At 44.3% G+C, this 20,957-nt stretch overlaps 1 protein-coding gene across 6 annotated transcripts in view; it reads left to right on the forward strand.

Annotated features, from left to right (window-relative positions):
- Positions 1-20,913, forward strand: part of DNAI3 (dynein axonemal intermediate chain 3) — a 71,214-nt gene extending 50,301 nt beyond the window's left edge. For 5 of the 6 annotated variants that reach the window (XM_083743322.1, XM_083743326.1, XM_083743325.1 and 2 more), the window contains 20 exons: positions 139-320; positions 1,219-1,323; positions 1,427-1,573; positions 2,367-2,569; positions 4,145-4,261; positions 4,908-5,098; positions 6,194-6,318; positions 6,443-6,532; positions 7,285-7,374; positions 9,177-9,305; positions 10,139-10,212; positions 11,702-11,849; positions 12,713-12,800; positions 13,911-14,041; positions 14,355-14,418; positions 15,549-15,679; positions 16,529-16,733; positions 17,619-17,710; positions 18,343-18,465; positions 20,404-20,913. In XM_083743322.1, coding sequence (XP_083599448.1) covers positions 139-320; positions 1,219-1,323; positions 1,427-1,573; positions 2,367-2,569; positions 4,145-4,261; positions 4,908-5,098; positions 6,194-6,318; positions 6,443-6,532; positions 7,285-7,374; positions 9,177-9,305; positions 10,139-10,212; positions 11,702-11,849; positions 12,713-12,800; positions 13,911-14,041; positions 14,355-14,418; positions 15,549-15,679; positions 16,529-16,733; positions 17,619-17,710; positions 18,343-18,465; positions 20,404-20,550 — 2,582 coding nt within the window. In that variant the 3' untranslated portion in view covers positions 20,551-20,913. The remainder of the gene's footprint in view (positions 1-138; positions 321-1,218; positions 1,324-1,426; positions 1,574-2,366; positions 2,570-4,144; positions 4,262-4,907; positions 5,099-6,193; positions 6,319-6,442; positions 6,533-7,284; positions 7,375-9,176; positions 9,306-10,138; positions 10,213-11,701; positions 11,850-12,712; positions 12,801-13,910; positions 14,042-14,354; positions 14,419-15,548; positions 15,680-16,528; positions 16,734-17,618; positions 17,711-18,342; positions 18,466-20,403) is intronic. The other variant, XR_014565393.1, reaches the window with a different exon arrangement.
- The last annotated feature ends 44 nt before the right edge of the window (positions 20,914-20,957 follow it).

A 20,957-nucleotide genomic window follows, 5' to 3' on the forward strand; every position in this document is an offset into this window, starting at 1 on the left:
CACTAACACTTGTAAGGGTACTAAAAGTATCTAGTTATACTTGTTGAAGAATTCTAGAGTGTGTGGGACAAATTGGTACTTGAAACACAGCAAGCCTTTTAAGAAGAGGTGTTTCTATACTGTTCTTTACTCTTTCAGGCCACCCGGAAATCTTCCCCTTGGTCCTCACTGAGAAAACTCAGGAGATATTTAATTGCCGTGCTGACATCGATGTCACGGCGGAAAACCCTCACAAACTTTTGAAGAGAGAGGACATCATTGATGACATGAAAGCAAGAGCTGCAGTTTCTGACTTCCACCCTTTCAAAAAAATTATCTTAGTGAGTTACCCTGTCGGGGCATGTTGTATACCAGGGGTTGTGGTGGAATTCGGTAAACTGATCGCCTAACTTTATTTCACTTAAGATTTGTTACTCCTCCTCCTGGCAAACAAGCTTAGAAGTGGTTGTGATGGAGGGATGAGGTTCACAAAAGGAATGCCCAACATTAACCCGGACTGTGGTGTATGTGTTGCCCACAACAGTATCTCTGGTTTGTAAATGTACCTATGGGCCCCAGAAATGACCCCTAGTATATGGTGTGGGATGAGCATTTGTGATCTAGAAAGAAATCAGTTGCATTGGCAGGCAGAGGGCATTCTAGAAAGTAATGGGAAGAAGGAGGATGCATTGAGGAAGAAGCTTAAGAGACCCTGCTCCTCTGAAGCAGTTAGTGCTAGACCAAAAACGTAAGCGGAGAACCTTCCAATCCATCAGTATTAAAGTGATGTCATGGAATCGTAGAATTGGACGGGACCCCAAGGGTCATCCAGTCTAACCCCATGCAATGCAGGAATCTAAACAAAAGCATCTATGACACATGGCAATCCAACCTCTGCTTAAAAACCTCCAAGGAAGGAGAGTCCACAACCTCATGAAGGAGGCTATTCCACTGTTGAATGGCTCTTACTCTCAAGTTTTTCCTAATGTTTTGTTGGAATCTCCTTTCTTGTAACTTGAATCCATTGGTTCGAGCCCTAACCCTCCAGAGCAGGAGAAAACCAGCTTGTTCCCTCTGCCATGTGACAGCCCTTGAGATATTTGAAGATGGCTATCAGATCTCCTTGGTCTCCTTTTTCCCAAGCTTAAACCTATCCAACTCCTTCAACTGTCAGTTATGGTTGGATGTAGAAATCATTCAAAACTGCTTAAAACTTTTCAACTATTTGTATTCATACAGGAATATCCTGGGGAAGAACTTCTGGTAGTCTTTGACAGGGAATTAAAATATGGGCAAATATTTTATCTTATTGCAACGGAAGAGGCCAAGGAAAGCATTTTACATGTAAGCATTTAAAAAAATAAAATAAAAAATACTGCATTTATCTTTATTTGTATCGGATTGATACACTTTGTATTGATAAATTTGCAAATATTTTTCCTGATAGCCTCCCGAGCCAGAGGAAGAGGAAGGGGAGGTCAAAGAGGGCACCCCGGAAGAATATGTGTACAAGCCTCCAGTGTGGAAACCTTGGGTCTCGCTTGGAAGTGAAAAAGAAATTGAAGAAGAATCGGTTAAGGAAAGAACGACAAAGGTCAGTCTTCCTAACAGTGTCTTATACAGTCGTACCTTGGAAGTTGAATGGAATCCGTTCTGGAAGCCTGCTCGACTTCCAAAATGTTTGAAAACCAAAGCGCGGCTTCTGATTGACTGCAGGAAGCTCCTGCAGCCAATCGGAAGCTGCGAAAGCCCCGTCGGACGTTCAGCTTCCAAAAGAACATTCGAAAACTGGAACGCTTACTTCCGGGTTTCGATCGTTCGGGAGCCAAGACATTTGAGAGCCAAGGTACGACTGTCTACTTTAAATAACAGTCTTAAATATACTATATTTTTAAAAGCAATAAACTGTAGGATCCTGGGTTGCCCAATTTTGACTAGAAATCTTTCAGATTTCAAAGCCTGAGTACGGAGTAGATTTAGAAAGCATCCGGAAAAACAAGAACCAAACTCTTACATAATCTTTGCTAGCCTTTGCCAAAGTGTGGATTTTAAGCAGAGAAAATGAGGTGGTAACCTGTGAAATACTCCACAGAAGAGGACCTCTGGGTGTGAATGAGAAGGTTTGGTGAGAATACTTGAGACTACTCCACCAACAAACTGGTCCCATAACAAGCACGTCCCAAGAGTTCAGTTGTTTCTTCCCATGGGGGAATGATGAGCATGTTGAAAAGCGGTCGTAAAATCAGATCAAACGCAGGTCCTGTAAGAGAGCTTAAAGATCTGTTATTCTCTACTTCATGGCTGTGTGCCATACCCTCAAGACAATGCACAGTCAAACATATAAAAACCAGAGTTTCCATTGAGAAATATTTTGGCTGAAATTTCAGGTTAAATATAAGATTTCTCGGCGGCAGAGAGAATTTGGGGCTCGGGTTAAATTTCACAACAGAAACGCTTCGGCTGACCCCAAACACGGCTACGTGGAATGTACGAGTTATTTCGATAAGAACTTTACCATTCGGCAGCTTGAGAAAAATGTTGGCACTCAGGTTGTCCCGATAGTAGAAGAAACAGGAACTCAAACAAAATGGTAAGTATAAGACACACTCTCTCTCCCATTTTAAATAATTGTTAAAAAGAAACAATGCCCCCATTAATTTTGGGCCATGTTATTTTCTTTCGTTATCTGAATGGAGGGAAATCTAGAATTGGGAACTTTTCACTTTTTAAAATTTACTTTCAAGCAAAGCCATATGAAGCCGGGTGCGCCATTTCAGATTATTTATTTTTAATTACACCCTGCCTTTCTTGCCTGATGCGGTTCAAGGCAATGTACATGGGCTTCCTACTTGGCCGCCCATCCAGTTACTGACCAGACTTATACCTGCTTAGCTTTAACAAGGATTGCTAACCACAACATACTGTTATAGCACTAGCATAGCACTTTAATAGTCATGGCTCCTCCCCATGAATCATGGGAACTGTAGTTTGTTAAAGGTGCTAGGGACTGTAGCTCTGTGAGGGTTTTCCTAACAACTCTCAGCACCTTTAACAAACTGTATTTCCCATTATTTCTTTTTTGGGGCGTGGGGGGTGAAATCCATTACAGTGGTACCTCGGGTTACATACGCTTCAGGTTATAGACTCCGCTAACGGGGGTGCGGTGGCAGCAGGAGGACCCATTAGCTAAAGTGGTGCTTCAGGTTAAGAACAGTTTCAGGTTAAGAACGGACCTCCAGAACGAATTAAGTTCTTAACCCGAGGTACCACTGGTACTGTTAATGTGGTATAATAGCACTTTAAAGGTATGGTGTGGTTTCTATATTATGCAACTTCAGATCATTCCCAGGGATATGTCTTCTGACTATTCCCTGAGATTATGTACTTCAAACATCACTTCCTAACAAACGACTACATTTTCTTTTGTGAGGATGGGACTAGGCACAATATTAGATGGGTCTAATGCAAAAAAAAAAAAGTTCTTCTCCACTCCTCATATTTTTTACTACTACTATTATTCATTATTTATTAAATTTGTATACCACTCTTCATCCGAAGATCACAACATAAAACTACAAAATGCGGACACAAAATACATAACGAAACGAAAACAAACCAATACCCCACCCCCTTTTGGCATTCAAAAGGCCAAAGGATGTTAATCAGCCAAAGGCCTAGTTATAGAGAAACGTTTTCGCCAGGCGCACAAAGGGCACCAGGCGAGCCTCCCTGGGGAGAGCATTCCACAAGTGGGGAGCCACTGCAGAAAAGGCCTGTTCTTGTGTTGCCACCCTCCGGACCTCTCGCTGCCATCCTTCTCTCCGCTGCCACCGGTGGGTCAGGTTTAACAGGTCCAAGCATGACTTTGCCTGCCCCACAAATGATGTCTTATATGCCTTCAAGCATAGGCCTAGTTAGGCCCACAGGTCAGAGAGGCTGCCCACAGCTGGTTTAGCCAGACTTACCTGTGTGCTTTCTCATATCCCATCAGTAACAGGTGGTGCTGTGGAGCAGGAATGCGGGAACACTGGGAAATGTGTGGCATACACAAATCTGGCTAAAGGAGGAAACACTCTATGAAGTTGCATCAATCCTGCCTTCATTGTTTTGGATTTTCCTTTTCCCTCCCAAATTTTTCTGAACAGTATGTTTTCACTCGCCTTAGGACCTACCCCAAAAACGCAACAACGCAGTATTTTCCAAGGGACTTTTCAGATGAAGAAAAAGAAAAGTATTTGTCATCGGAAGACCTGAAAGACTTCATTGTCTCTGTGGCTTTAAGGTGAAGTATCAAGGTCCACTGAAAGTTCTGTATGGAGACATAGGCAATATTTCTTGCAGTCATAAAGTATGAGGCTACGGTGACTTGAGGAATACTCAGCCCAAGAAATTATATATAAAACTGTTGATCTTGAAGACTTCAGCTTTCCCTCCTTAGGGTTCTTAATCTTTAAACCAGACAGCCCTTCAAACAGAGAACTGTCCTCTGTAAAGGAGGACACATGACCACTCTATAAGGCACCTGGACATATTTTTTATCTCCAGCATCTTGAGCAGCTCCTGGTGTCATGTAGAAAATGTCTTCCTCTCAAACGTGTGCCTAAGATCTGTGTAATAGGTCTGGAGCAATGTTTCCCAAGCTTACTGGGAGGTCTCCAGCTTTTTTGGACCACAGCTCCCATCATCCCTAGTTAGCAAGACCAGTGGTCAGGGATGATGAGAATTGCAGCCCGAAAACAGCTGGAGGCCCAAGTTTGGGAAACACTGGTCTACAGTATCAAATAAAGAAGCCATGGCACATAATCCTTTAGTGCTAGTGACACTATTTTTAAAAATTCCCCAAAATAACAAATCTACACTATACCACGATTTGAGATGCAGTATCTGAATTTTTTTTATTAAAAACAAAAAAAATGTCCCCATTCCAGAGTTGAAATAGCACTGCAGCAGAATGAGATCCTGAATGCCTTTTTTGACGACTGGAAAGCCCTTGCGGAAGACGAAAGTGGTTTTGCAGGCAAGTCCGACGTTTCCCTCAAGGAGTACCAGTCATTCACAGACCTGCATTACCTCAAGGACAGGACCGTGAGCTGCGTCTGCTGGCACCCAACCATTTATGGTAAAGTTTGCAGAGCGTTCGGTTTGTGGGCAGAAACGTTGTGAGGGTTGTTCTGAAGTCTTGGGTTTAAAGATTAGCCACTGTCCCCGTTCCACTGGCCCTTTCTCTGAACAAATCAGCAACACGAAGGAAAATGAGATGAGGAAATCTTTTGTAACGTGCTAGCACAAGGGTAGTCAACGTGGTGTCCTTCAGATCCTGTTGGACCTCAACTCTCCCATAAGCCCCATCCAGCAGTCAATGGCTAGGGATGCTGGGAGTTGGAATCCAACACATCTGGACTGCACCACATTGTCTGCCCCTGTTTTAGCAAACTTGGGTTACCTCACGCTAGGCAAGCTGTAACAGAAATGAAAGTGAAACGGGTGTTATTGCTGCAGTCCCCTTCTGCTTCATTACCATGATCTCTTAAGAGTCAAGCTGCATGTTAACACCAGTGGCGTAGCATGGGGGAACCACGGGGTGGTTGCCCCAGGCCCCAAATTGTTAGGGGCGCAAAATTTCAACACCCGACACTGCCTCAATACAGGTGTGGGCTTCCGTTGAAAATGATGCAAACCAGGAAGTGAGCTCTCCAAACCACGGAACAACTTCCTTTTCTTATCCCTGAGGCTGCAACCTCTTGGGTGATGCAGACACTGTTAGGCCGGTGAATGTGCATGCATACTTGCATCCATTTCCCTCCCTCGCAACCCGCCTTCCACACGGCTCTGGGCACCAGCAACCCATGCTACTTTAAAACTCCTGCTACAGGCAGGCTAGTGCTCCACTTAGGAGGCAGAATATAAAGCAGTGTCTGTAACGAATGTCGGCAGAGCAGATAAGAGAGTTGTTTCTTCACTGCCACTCCGCACCATCGCATTAGGTGGCCCAGAACCTTGATTAGTAAAAGACTGAGGACAGCCAAAAGAGAAACATCTCTTCACATAATGCTTGTGGAATTCACTGCCATCAAGAAGTGAAGGTGATGATTAGCTTTTAGGATTTGTACCTCCTTTAAAACACCCCTGGACAATTCTTGCCGCAATTTTTGACAGTGTGGTTGGGTGTGGTTTTACCCTTGCAAAAGGTGAAATGACATTTGTCTTCAATCAGGGATTATCGCAGTGGCAGTAACAGAGCGACTGTCTTACGAGGAGCGGGTGAACAACTCTGGGCGACTGCTCTTGTGGAAAGCACCAATTCTCTTTTGGAGCTTCGCAGACCCAATTCACCCCCAGGTATTTCAAGGAGGGCTTGAATGTTTCTGAGGTGTTTAAAGAACAGAACCAATAATTTCAGCATAAGACTGTCCTCAGATCTGATCTATTCCTCCCTCCCCATGTGGATATTTATGTTTTCTAGCTGATGCTGGAGTGCCCTGAAGATATCTACTGCTTTCAGTTCTCCCCAAGCAATCCCAACATCATTGCAGGAGGCTGTATAAATGGACAGGTTAGGATTCCGTTACTTTTCAGCTACTTGTTTGCATTTGCAACATACCTCTTCTACATCAGTATTGTGGAATAAGTTGCTCCAGCAGGTTTGCAGATGTTTGGGGGACCAGCAAGGGCTAAGGCCCATGCAGGGTCTGGTCATTCTCATCTAAACCTCGAAATCGGGGGTTCCCAACCTTTTTTGGGGTCTGTGGTCACATTTGCAAACTGGAAAAAATGCCAGGGGCATCACATACACACCACAACCAAGCACACACTACAACCTCTTCTTTTGGTGACAGCAGAATGCTTCCTTCAAGCCTGCTTTCAGCACAGGAGTGGGATCCTATGGGTGCCAGGGAAGACCTCTGTGGGCCCATGGGTGTCTGGGGGCGCTGCATTGGCCAAGCCCTGCTCAGAATGCTAACTTTGCCTACATGAGTACTTTGAGGCCTCCCTAGATGTTGCACCAAACCCTCGTTTAGATAATTCAGGGTTTATTGAAGTATGCCTGGAATCCCCATGCCATTGTGTGGGACTCCTCAGTACCGGAGACATGTTAATGTTTTTGGTTTTTTTAAAATAAAATAAAAATGATTCCCTTTCTATTAGTACAAAACAGATTTCTCCCTGTGAGCTCAGCTAGCCCTCTCTGCATATTCTGTAGAGTCATATTCTACCCTTCCATCACGTGGCACATTAAAGTGTCCATTAAAACAGGACAATCTTCCTTCTAACGTGTCGTTTCCCCTCTCTGCCCTCCCATTCCAGGTTGTACTGTGGGACATTTCAGCATACGAAGAGAGGTTACGAAATGCGAAGTCCGGCACAGGCGGGAGCAAGAATGCCACAGTTAACATGGTTGGTACTTTTAAAGATTCTGCTTTTAGCGTTCCGTATCATGAATTCCTCAAGGAACCACTGAGAATTGCTTCACGTTTTCTTCTGTGCATGGATGAAGTTGCAGGCTTTCCAGAGCACTTGTGTGCACACAAGTGTAACGTAGGAATAAGGGGCTGGAAGTGGGGCAGATCCACCAGGCTCGCTTTCTGGTAGGTGGGTTGCTTGTGGCTTGCCAGAAGGGGAGAGGAGGTGGCGGGAGAGAAGCTAGCATGCTGCAAATGCCCCGCCAGGAGCATAAGATGGGCTGTTTTGGTGTGCTCATGTCACACCTACGTCTCTGCCACCACATTCCCTTCCCTTTCCCCTCTCCTTTGAGCAACAGCAGCCCACCTGCCAGGTGTAACAGCTCGGCTCTGCTTTCTCCCCTTCAGCAAGATGCTTCTGCAAGGCACCCCAAAGCTATAGCCCTTAGCAATTTCCATTTTTGTGACCACTGGGGAAAGTGAATGCCCAGTTCCCACATTGCATTTGTTTATTGCATGCAGTATGTGGAGCAAAGTGCCATAGGCCTGAGAATGTACACATTGCACCGTTTATTATAGTTTATTGAAGAAACAAGCGTTTGAAATTTGCAACGATCCTTTCAAGGGATCTGAAAGGGACTACTGTATTTTTTTGCTCTATAGGACACACTTTTCCCCCTCCAAAAATTAAGGGGAAATGTGTGTGCGTCCTATGGAGCGAATGCAGGCTCCTTGGCTTCAGCGATAGCAACATGAAGCCTCCAAAGCGCAGAGGGAGCGCTCCCTCCACGCTCCGGAGGCTTCGTGTTGCTTTCACTGAAGCCTGGAGAGCGAGAGGGGTCGGTGCACACCGATCCCTTTCGCTCTCCAGGCTTCAGGGATAGCTGCCTGAAGCCTTCGGAGCGCAGCCCGAGTTCCTGCTGCGCTCCGCAGGCTTCAGGTTCCTTTCGCTGAAGCTGGGAGAGCAAGACTCTCCTGGCTTCAGCAGAGAGGGAGAGCTGTGCAGCGCCCCTTCAGCCAAGCGGGAGGAGAAATGGAAGGGGCTCCGTTTCTCCTGCCGCTTCGCTGAAGGGGCGCTGAGCAGAGAGGGGGATTTTTTTTCTTGTTCTCCCCCTCTAAAACAAGGTGCGTCCTATGGTTGGGTGCGTCCTATAGAGCGAAAAATACGGTAGTTCAGGTGTGAAAGGAAACTGTGGCTTTGTGCTTTTAGTTGCCCCTGAAAAACATACGCTCATACAATGTAGAAGTATTACCGCATTTTTCATGTATAAGTTTTTCCCCTAAAAAATAATGTCACTGTCCTCCCATTTTCTTAAATCTGAGTCCCCCCCCATATAGGGGGCATCTTATACATGGGGGCGACTTATAGACGAAAAAATGTGGAATTTTTTTTCACTCAATTCATATAATATGGGCTAGCTTGATAGGTCAGGTTATATCAATGAATGCTTGGCAGTTCCCCCCCTCCCAAGATGTATCAAAAATTATTCACTATAAAAACAGGAATGGCAAGTGGATGCAGGAAGCAATGCCCACCAGGAACGCATGGAAAAACTAGAAAGAGCTGGGTCATGCAATGGATGCAAATGATAGCTCAGTCAGTAGAGCATTAGGCTCTTAATCTCAGGGCCGCAGGTTCAAACCCTGTGTTGGGTGAAAGATTCCTGCATTGCAGGGGGTTAGATTATATGCAGGGCGTTGGATAACATATGACCCCCATGTCCCTTCCAACTCTCAGCATTCTATGATTCTGTCATGTATGGAAATTAGTGGACACTAATTTGTGTTCAATTTCAGCCAAGTTTCATGCTGGAACAACAAGTTGGGAAGGAGCCACACTTGGTGAGATACTGTGCAGTCTCTTCCATCGAATATGGCCATAAATCAGTAATAACAGATATACAGTGGTTGCCAGAGTTTTTTGAGGTAAGAGTCCATCCTAAGTACTTCATATTTGTACCGTTAATGCAAAAGAGAAAAATTACAAATAATGCCCTATTTGTTACATCTGTATAACTGTCTGGGACCAACACAGGAACAGTGATCTATACTAAGCAACTCATGCATATTAAGCTCAGTATTAATTACCCGTGTAATTTCAAAGGGCTGCTTCACACCATACTTCTTCGTTGTGTTTTGGTGAATGAGATAAATTTAATTATTGCATGAAAAACTCTGCATACGCTTGTAACTCGTGTTTGTGTCTGTGTGTGTGTGTTTCCCTTGTGCCCTTTAAAAAAAATGTGTGATACGGATGTTGAGTGAATACGGATGTTGAGTGTGAATTTCTAGCCTGTCCTCATGACAGCGACTATAGATAATTCCCCAGTGTTCCAAACACTTTTTACGTACATTATTTCAACAACCTTTTCAACAGCTTTGTAAGGTAGGCCAAACGATCGTCATGCCGCAGTCGAGGGGGTATGGCAGTGGTTTGTCTTAGGCGCCCTAGCATGTTTATGAAAGAGGCAAGATTTGAATTAGGCCCCATCTGCTCTATACATTGATAGCAGCATCATGCCGGTTTAAACCTTCATGGCCTCCTCCAGAGAATCCTGCGAACTGTAGTTTGTTAAGGGTGCTTGGAGTTGTTAGGAGATCCCTATTCCATCGCAGAGCCACAATTGTGTTCTTAACAGCTGGGGGGCCACAGTTTCCCCATCCCTGCTGTTGAGCATGCCTTCTCCAAAGTACTTGTATAGCTACTGCATTTTGTATTTTTGTTCCTAATAAACGTTGTTTTACTTGCTATTTCTAAGGTCAACAGAATGGGCACTATGTTTGAAAACAGAGCTGGAGTTTGTGTACAGCTTGTCACCTGCTCACCAGACTGGTAAGTATTTCATCGTCTTCAAGGTTTATTACGCAAGGCCCAGTTCAGATGTCACAATCTCCGACTTTTAAACCCTGGTTTATTGGACCAGGAATGAGTTGTGTGCCTGCAGGCTCCCTCCTTGCCCATCCTCTTTGCTTCTGCTCTCCTGTGGCTTGCTTTGGCAAAGATACCTCGATTTCCTAAATCAGTTTCCTGTGATACCATAACCAGGAAACTGTGGTTTGGCAGTGTCTTCAAACAGATTGTGACTTCTGAGCCAGGTTGATAAGGTACTGTCTTCACTCTTTCTTCAATTCCCTCTCTTTCTTTCCATTGTTTAGTGTAACAACTACTCCTTTTGTGTAATAACTACTGAATACCAATAGATGAGAGAAGAGAATCCTGATGTCCCATACTACCAATTAAGCTGTTGAAAAATGTTACTTACTTTAGCACGAGCATTTTCACATAAGAGTATTCTTCAGCTGCTCCATTACCATTGAGTTTGCACATGCCGTGGAGTGTCTAGATGTTAGATTTAGTGTGTTGGCAAAGGAAGACCAAGAGCAGGAAAGCCTTTCTCTTTCAAACCGGCATTCGGAATAGTCCTCTAAATAGGAGAGGTTTCAGAGACTGACTTGGATTACCTTGCCCCCCACATGCTCAAGGTTAGAATTGGTGACGTGCACCCAAGCTAACCACAGCCAGTCTGCCATGTATGGAAAACCCATCAAGAGGCTTGAAAGATATTTTGTTTCATGCTACCTACCTGGAACTGCAAAAAGGGGATTACCAGATAGCTAAAATGGGCTGCGTTTGGCTTGGAGGATGAATCACAAGTTGCTCAGGGCTGGATGAGAGTAAGAATCCTGACGAGAACCAGCTCGCCATCAGTAAGAATCAGTCTCACACAGAGGTGGGTTGAAGAATTATGGCTGCCTTAGAGCTGCAGCAGCACAGCCTTTATTGTGTAAAGTCCGAAAGATACAAAATACAAGGAATGCAACTTTTTCTAAGCCAGCAGATAAGGACCATCGCACTAGACCACGCAGACAATCAGGCTATGTTACGTGGACCAATCATTAGGACAGCATGAGCTGTCCACGCGTTGATCATGCTCCAAGGATGCTTTTAGCTATGAAAGCACCCTGCAACTTTGCTCATGCTCTTATGTACAAGCAACCATTTCCCCACAGAATCCTCCCCTTTTATTGTAGATTAATCGGTGGATTTAGGGCTTTCTTCTGCTCATTTTACTTCTCCACCACCTCCCATCTTGACCTGTTTCTGGTTGGCACCCCAGTAGGGACTCACCTTTTACCCTGTCGGATGCTCTCCGTTTGTAGCGTACTGTAATCCTTTTGACACCCCAAGGGGCTCCTTTTTCTGTGACATCTGCTTACCTGATGTATTCGGTTGTTCCTAAACAACTGCTATCTCACTGAAAGTGGATGAGGCAGGCTGGATCTACAACCTAACTTTTCTATCGTTGTCTATTCCTCCGCAGCACAATATATTTTTGGGATCTCCGAGCCCACAGGCCTACTCTCCAGCCTTCAAGTGAGAAGAAAAAGGAGGATAAGCTGATTTTGGCTCCGCCTGATGTGCCTACTACCTTCAAACACCTGGATCTCTGCTGGAGGCCTCTCATTAAGGTACGGGGCTGTGAATTTAGAAGAACCGCCAAGGTCTATTGATAGAGATGATGTGGCTACATCATATAGTTTTATTGTTAATTTCTCCACCGTACTTTTCATCTCCTCAAGGCAGTGAGGTTTCTCTCTGAGCAATCTTATGTTTCCGGGGGAAAATTATTTAAAATTGCATATACAAATTGTCCCACTCTGCAGCAGGGATGGTGGATAAACATGATTCATTTAAAAGCAAGCCCTACCCAACCCACATGTTCCAAAAGAAAATGCAAACTGAAACACAGCCGTCCTTCTGGTTTCTCTTCAGATCATATAAATCTTTTGCCTTTTACGAAATTCGCACAGCTCTGAATTTCACAGTGCAATTCTCCAACCGGGGAATGTTTACCAAAAAACCCTGCATCCCTAGGGTAAAGTGTGCATTCGTGAAAATAGCAGGCACAAATGCATTATTATGGAGGGAAACCTGCTTGGAAAAAAGGTGTATATTAGGCAAAATGACATAGGAAAATGTGTTTGTGGGGAGAAATTCATACTAAAATGCTGATGAGTACACATAAGGACTTTATTTTTTTAAAAGAAAATGCAATCTGATGTGGAAATGGAAAGGAACTGAACTTATGAATGGAAAAATGATTTGGACAGCAAGCCCCACAGGGACTGATGGGAGTTGTAGTCCAAATCGCCTGGCAGGCACCAGGTTGGTGAGGGCTCACATGGCACAACGAACACTTCTGACCTCTTATCTCAGTACCACTGAATGTGTAAGCTGCCTTTCTGTCTGGTCACACCAGAAGGTGATGTAACTTTTAACTCAAGTTTCTTTGTGGAGTATACGGTCCAATGCTCTTCGTATCTTAAAACAGGTGAACCTGCCCAAGACAGATACAGGTGCAGAGTACAGCCCTATAAAACTTAGCTTTAGAGAAGAGCATTACCATACCAAAATTCAAGGTATATATATATATATATATTTACATTATATATGCATGCATTATATATACATATGGACTGATGCCAGCATATCTCCCTCCACCTGGTTTCTACACCATTCAGCGTTGCCCCTAACCCTCTGGGGAGAGGTTTGGGGGAGCACAGGAAGCTAAGCTTTCTGCTTGCAAAACCTCTAAACCCAACACTATACCCATAATGTGGGTGCTTATTAAATCTACTTTTAGTGGAGAGAGGTGGGGGGAAGGGAGCAGGGGTGCAAACTTGAATATAATATTGGGGGGGCAGGTACACCCCACCCCACATAATTGATCAAAAGACATGTCGCACACACCCCATTTTAATGGCAATGCTCATCAACGGGGGGCGGGGAGGAGGCTGGTTCCCTCAAATATTTGGGGGGGAGGTGTCCTTGGTCCCTAGGAGTTTGAGAGAGCACATTCATTAAATGCCATACATTCTTTTCTCGGGGCATGTCTATTCGCCATAACATAACCTGGTGAAACTGACAGCAGTTTCTCTCATAAAACACGGAGAAACATACCCATTGAGGGAGTTAGATAACAATTCTCTATTGAGAACTCCTCTAATTCAGGGGTGGCCAACTCCCGAGAGACTGCGATCTACTCACAGACAGGGAGTGGCAGTGATCTACCCCATTTTGGGGGGTTCAGGTTAAATTTGCTGAGGTGTTTTTTGGGAGGGCGAAAGCCCAGTTTTTTAGGGGTTCATGGCAAAATTGTTGAGCTTTTCTTCAGGGAGACAAACTTGTTGAGCTGCTTTGGGGGAGCCAGTGATCTACTGCAGACGTCCAGTGATCTACCAGTAGATCACGATCTACCTGTTGGACGTGCCTGCTCGAACTGAATAAACTGCAGGACAATGACAATTCTGGAATGTGGATTTTCCATAGCTTGCCACCTTCTGCCCACCTGAGCTTAAAGATGATAGATGAAAGGCATTAATTAATGGGAACGATTGCTGTGCTTAGTAGTAGTTGTTTTTAATGCAAAACACGTAAAATGATAGCAATGAGCGAGTAGGAATGTGGAAAGTTTCGAGTTTTTTTGTTTATACAATTCGCATAATGATTTTATCCACATTCTTCCAAAGACAAAACACAGCCCCAAGTCAAACAGGAGACACTTGTGGAAAAGCTGCCATACAGCGAGATACAGGCCACGTCCATGAAACCTCTGAAGCTGCTAGAAAATGTCACCAGCAGCTTTTTTGTTGGGACTGAGGTAAGTTGGACATTTGGGTGTACAATTGTTCTTTAAGGTGGGGGAGGGTAAGAGACAATTGGAGAATGCAAGGCCTGAATTTAAAGGAAAAGTAATAACCACACCATAAAGTATTTTGTTTTTTTCAAAGCGCCTCTTAAACCATCCCGGCATTTCTTCTTCATTCTCTCAGCTTGTGGCCCATCTTAAAAACAAGGCATCATGCAGGAAATTGTTTCGATTTTGCAAACACTTTTGTATGCTTCAAAAGAGATCAAAGCTCAGCTTAAAAAAAATAAAATTGTGACCAGTATTTCACTTTATGGCATTGCAGGATGGTGAAGTCCTTTATACCGACTGGAAGATGGAGAGAGATGGGGACTCAGGAAGACTGCTTAGTATGCTTTGAATTTCTCTGGGTGGGCAGGGATTGCTGTGGGATTTGGGTGGCTTTTGTTTTGGTTTTTTAAACTAACCAAGGACAACACAGTTCTGAAAAAAAATCTGCATGTAACAGTTTCTTCAGTCAATGTTAATGTTACTCAGCTGAACAGGATACAGTAGTGAGTTTGGCATTAGAGAGGTGTTGCTGAGTAAAAGAGAGAGGGAGAGGTAGAAAAGGCGAATAAATGCTGAGAACACTACTACTAGCAATGGGGCATGGGGGATAAATTCAATTCTCTTCGCATTTCCAAAGCAACAGTTGAATCAAAAGGAAACCACTGTTGAAAATTTACACTTCTCCAAATTGTGCTGTGTAGTTTTCCAGCCAAGCAATGCTTTAAAAAGTGCATGTCTTCAGGGTAATATTGCTTTGGCAAAACATTTATATCAGGAGAAATCATGTGGGTATATTGGCAGAAACTCCTGACAAATTTTCATATGGACTTTAAATTCTCCTCGCACACTGCAGCGAAGGTTTATTACTCAAGGAGATACATGCATGTATTATTGTGCTGTGGGGTTCAGATGAGAACAGATTAACAGAGCATCTTTCAAAAACTAGATGTAGGTAAAGGAACTGGTTAGATTAGGTTAAGGGGCAATGCAAGGGGGTTGCCTAGAGTCCTGGGAATTTTTTTGTGCAGGGTGGGACCTAGATCTCCTGACCCTCCTTTAAAACACAAAAACTTTGCTTAAAGGGCAGCAGAGCACACGGCAATGTGTGGGGCTGGTAAGACCCAATCTACCTTCTTTAATTTGCACTGAGGAACTATATGTATTTGTGCAAATATGTGGCATATGGGCCTGTACTTTGAGGCCTTCTTCACATCTGCACACATGCCATTTTAAACAATCATGGCTTCCTCCAGAATCCTAGCAACTCTAGTTCATTTAGAGTGCTTGGAATTGTAGCTCTGTGACGAGTATCCTAGCAATTTTTCTCTTTATCCTGACCTCTTTAAAAGGCACAGAATAGTCACTTACCAACTAGTTCAACACCTTGCAAGAGCCAGATAAAATGTGACAAAGAGACAAATGTATGCACATGCAAAACACGAGTCTCTCTCTCTCTCTTTCTCGTAAGGTCAAAAGCCATCCAACACGTACATCATCCATGATGGACTTGTTCATACTGTACAGAGGTCTCCGTTTTTCAAAGACATAATTCTCACCGTTGGAGGCTGGAATTTTGCAATATGGAAAGAAGGTGTCACGGTATGTTCCTCTGGAATGGGAAATCCTTAAGAAAGGGGTGACAAGTCCATTCCAAATGTAGCACAAGGTGATTCAGAAAGGTGTGAGGAAAGGTAGGAACATGTTTTCAGCTGTTTTTTTGGGGGGGGGGGCTGTTTACCTATTTCCTTTGATATCCTGCAGATGGTTTATATGTAGATGACTCCTCTCGGTGAATATAACAGAATATTTTAAAACCAGCCATGATTCTCTAATCAAGAGCTGTTATAGCTCGGAAGATATTGGGTATTTTTTGCAAGAAACAAAAACATGAAAATACCCCTATTTCTTGCACCTGTTTGAATAATGCTGTGCCCCACTGATTCAGGACATAATGAAGGATATCCTTCAGTTTCCCACAGGTGTAGAGATTTCACTATTTCAATGTATATGCATAAATTCACGAGGCAAGGGTAGCTTCTTCTGCCAACAGAGTGGAATTTATCAGTTATGAATATCTGATGAATTTATCAATTTATCATATCCCCATGCACCTGCCATAAACTGAGGATACAGATCCCCAATAAATTTCTATTTTAATCTTCCTGTATTCTTCAGTTGCGGTTAAGCTACCCAAATATAACAAAATCCTTTAAAAAGCACTCTCACGTAGAATTGTAACTGGTTGTACAATGTGTAAGACCTGTCAGCATAATGATTGAAAGTTGATGAAGAGTTTAATGGGGATTTCCCCGCAGCCACCATTTTAATGGGATGGGATGGGAAAAGGCAGGAATACTCAAAAAAGACAGGAAGATGGAAGTGTTAGGTGAACAATTTTAATCTGGTATTTGTTTCATGTAACTATTGGCCTTTGCTTTTTTAATGAAGAGCGGTCCCCTCCTTGAGTCAAGTTGCACAGCAAAGAGATACACTGTTGGGCAGTGGTCCTTATCAAGGCCAGGTGTTTTCTTCATTGGGAGAGAAGATGGAAATATTGACATTTGGGACCTGTTGGAGAAGACTCACGAAGCATCTCAGACCCAAAACGTCTGTATTGCACTGATTACTTGCATCAAACCCTGGATTTACTCTTGTATGTCAGTGGTACCATATTTCTTATTTCCTTACTTTGAATGTGTAACTTTGCAGTGGGTCGGCCAGGTTAGAAAGAAAGGCAATGTTTTAAAAAAGGAAGGCAATTCAAATGGAGATATCAACTTGTATCACATGCACAGTTGGCTATAAGATGGCGAGGGAAAGGAAGAATAGGGAAAGCAGCAATGAAATTTTGCCTAAGCCTGCTGGTCTAGCATTACCCTCCGTCTTCAGCAGCTGAAAGTGGAATGAGTGCTGGAAAAAAGGCCTTGGGTGAACTACACATTACAAGCAGATGCATGAAACAGAGTCCAGGTGCCATTTTTTAAAATATGAAAAGCTGCTTCAGGAGCCACTCCCAGGTGGTTTTCTAGGGGAAATCCTTTCCTGACACCCCATGTGGTTTCACATTTCTGCTTTCCCCCTTGTTTTGTCAGCACCAGTTTCCAACCTCCCCAAATGGCCTTTTAGTTTGTTTTTAAATAGCACTGGGACTCAGTTGCACATATGAATGTAGAACATGTAGTTAGCTCTGCAGTCAGACACGCAGAGAGTTAATCTTTTATCTTTGGATGTTAGAAGTTGTAATGTTTTGTTGTGATATTTCTGTATGCACACTGAGATATTTGCTCCTGCTTTTAGCTCTCTAGTGCCAAACTCTGAACAAATAGGCTTATAAACTGTATTTGGGGATTCCAGTTTAATAAGGTTTGGGGGAGGAGCCAAACAGGACAGGCAAGGCGGCCACGGAGAACATGCAAGAGATTGAGTTCCCAAATTGACCCTTACAGCTCATTTGCTCTCTGCCATAAATACTAAACACAAAAAAATTCTTCTATGTTTTGTGTACAACTCCTTCTGCATTCTCTGTCTTCTCTTACAGCGAAGCAACACTTTTTAGCGGTATCCGACGACTTTGGCACCCTGCATGTTTTGGAAATTTCGTGGACATTAAGCCACCCTTCCCTCAATGAGGTTTGTAACCTGTTCCAGAAACTTGGCTGGGGCAGGGGAGCCGCAAACAAGATTTCTTGCATGGGTTTCTAAGAGTTACATGTTGTAGTTGGCTTGGCACTGCAGGGGGGTGGACTGGATGACCCTTGGGGTCCCTTCCAACTCTATGATCTGGTGGCATCCTGTTGACTAACAGAGAAAAATGGATGTGCCATTTATTTAGACAAGGTATGATCGGAGGTGCAAACACAATGGTTTGTTGCATTTGTGTAACAGTCATATCAGAAAGCCGGCAATTGTGTAGTGAGGCGAATGTGAGCCAAACTCAACTGGAAAACAGGCAAATTACCTTGGCCAGCCACTTTGGTCGGGGAAGAAGACCTAAATGCAGCCTCTGATTGGCATAACTGACAAACTTCTGGCGGCTGGATTTGGGGGGAAACTAATTACCAAGAGACTCATTCGTTCTTTTCTTAAATTAAATTTTAATCCCACTATTCTTCTGAGCAGCTCAGATTAGGAAGGTACATGGTTCTCTCTCCTTCCTTTCCTCATTTTCCCACACATCATGGCTGGAAAAGGGGCAACTGTGTTTTCGTTGATGGATATTTAAAATGCCTCTGTCATAACCTAAAAATGCCTTGGAATATCAGCGTTCTAGTGTCCTTCATTACTTTGAGCGAGAAGTCAAACATCTGGAGTTTTCTGAAAAGCGGCGAGAATTCAGAGAAGAAGAAAGAGAGAATATGGAGCGTGAGAATATGATGAAGAAAACGGTAAGATTCTTTTAAAGTGACAAAAAAAGTTAGGAGTGCTAAGGTTTTGAAAAATGTGCCTATTTTTCATGTATTCTATTTATTTTCCATTCCTTTAGTTTATAAGCAGTCGGACCCTGTGCAGTATAGGGCAGCTAAATTTAACCACAATCATAATTTAAGGAAGGTTAGGTTTCCCCATCTTCCCGTGTGCTTCTTCCTCTCTCCCTTCATTCGGACGTTACACAAAACCATGGTTTGTGATAGCCACAGTTAAGAGCACCATGGTTAGCACTAACAGTGCTTTGTAAACTGGCTTCAATTAATGGTTGGCTCCAGTGCTATTTTTCTAGAAAAGGAGGTTCTGGAACTCACCATTAGCACCTCCCTTGTTCTCTTACAGGGGCGATGGTGCTTACTTGAGGCCAGCCCCTACTGATTCCATGTCTGAGGTAGCAAATTCAATGAAGGATACCTTTTAGTACAGCATGTTTGAGCTGCTGTACTGGTAAAGTGTTCTTGTTTTAGAAGCAGGGTTTGTACCCTGAATATGAACACTTACCGTATTTTTCGCCCTATAGGGCGCACCGGCCCATAGGGCACACCTAGTTTTCAGGGGGGAGGGAATCAAGGGAAAAAATATGATTCCCCCCCCCTACAGCTCTGGGAACAGCAGACAGGCTGCACACAGCCTGTGTGCTACTCCAAGACCTCCTCCCTGCTTTTGCGGGAGGTGATGGAATTCCCCCACATCCTGCAAAAGCCTACAGGAGCCGCGCGCGACTCCTGCGGGCTTTTTGACCAGGAGGGAGAAGGGACTGAAATGGCCAGTCAGTCCCTTCTCCCTCCTCAGGGAAAAGCCCCCAAGAGCAGCGCGCTCTTTAAAATATCCCCCCCCCCCCCGTAGAAAAGCCAGCAGAAGCTGCACAGCCTTTAAAGAGCGCGCGGCTCCTGCGGGCTTTTCAACCCAGCTTGTGGGGCTGGCGGTGGGGGGAAGCGCTGCTTTCCCCCACCGCCAGCCTCAAAGAGCAGACTCTCCTGGCTTCAGCGAAAGCAACGCACAGGCTTCGGAGGCTTCGCGTTGCTATCACTGAAGCCAAGGAGCCTGCATTTGCCCCATAGGGCATATTTTTCGCTATATAGGACACACTTTTTCCCCTCCAAAAATTAAGGAGAAATTTGTGTGCATCCTATGGAGCGAATGCAGGCTCCTTGGCTTTAACGATAGCAAGGCAAAGCCTCCGAAGTGCAGAGGGAACGCTCGCTCCGGGGGCTTCGCGTTGCTTTCGCTGAAGCCTGGAGAGCGAGAGGGGTCTGTGCGAGCAAGATTCTCCTGGCTTCAGCAAAAGGAACCCAAAGCCTGTGGAGCACAGCAGGAACTCATGCTGCGCTCTGAAGGCTTCAGGGATCTTTGAGGCTGGCGGTGGGGGAAAGCAGCACTAGCCCCAAAGAGCAGGTTGAAAGGAACCCGAAGCCTCCGGAGCCTAGCGGGAACTCCCACCACGCTCCTGAGGCTTTGGGTTGCCTTCACTGAAGCTTCGGGTTGCCTTCATTGAAGCCTGGAGTGCGCACTGACCCCTATCGCTCTCCAGGCTTCCAAGGAACTCCCGCTCACCTTGACCGCACAGAACACACCTTGTTTTAAAGGGGGAGAACAAGAAAACAAAAATCTCCCCCTCTCTGCGCAGCACCCCTTCAGTGAAGCGGCAGGAGACATGGAAGGGGCTCCGTTTCTCCTGCCGCTTCGCTGAAAGGGCGCTGAGCAGAGAGGGGGAGAATTCTTTTCCTTGTTCTCCCCCTCTAAAACAAGGTGCGTCTATGGTCGCATACGTCCTATAGAGCGAAAAATACGGTATATCATTGCCTACCTAAACAGGCTATATTTTAAGGCTTTGAGAATTAACTTTCCCCCTCCAACTCAGAAAATGTATTTATAACTTACCCCCTCCTTCCTTGCAGAGAGCACTTGGTGGCCAGCGGTCAAGAGAATTAATGGAAGAACAGACAAATCAAGATTATACAGAGTTTTTGGATCTAGAGAAGACCATTCTGACTCGTCTTGGGGTGCTGAAGGGGCCAGACAGATACGCCTCCAGGACCAACTAGCTGCATAAGACACCAGTGTCATATTCAGGACATTGTAACTTGTTGTAAGCAACATATTTAGAATGACACTGATCCAAAGACATGGGAGCACCTGAGGAGACCCTTGTGTGGCTTTGAAAATTTGCAATGCAGGAGAGCTCCCGCAAGCCAAAAGGACCTGCTGCTGTACTGTTGAATTTGCAGCTTGTCTTTTTTTTTTTTACTGTAGGACTGTTGAAAATGCCCCCTTCCCCAATATGGTTGTAGGTGCTGTTCCTCCATACCTCTACACTATGTATCATAATAAATATACAGGTAAGCAACATTTTCACACATGGCTAAAGGTGCGTATTGACAATAAAATAATAATTGGTTTTGCATTAATTAGAACCTGTAGCACCTTAATGCAAATATTAAAAACAATATTT

This window comes from Podarcis gaigeae (assembly GCF_964106915.1).
Source record: "Podarcis gaigeae genome assembly, chromosome: 6".
Lineage (NCBI taxonomy): Eukaryota > Metazoa > Chordata > Lepidosauria > Squamata > Lacertidae > Podarcis > Podarcis gaigeae.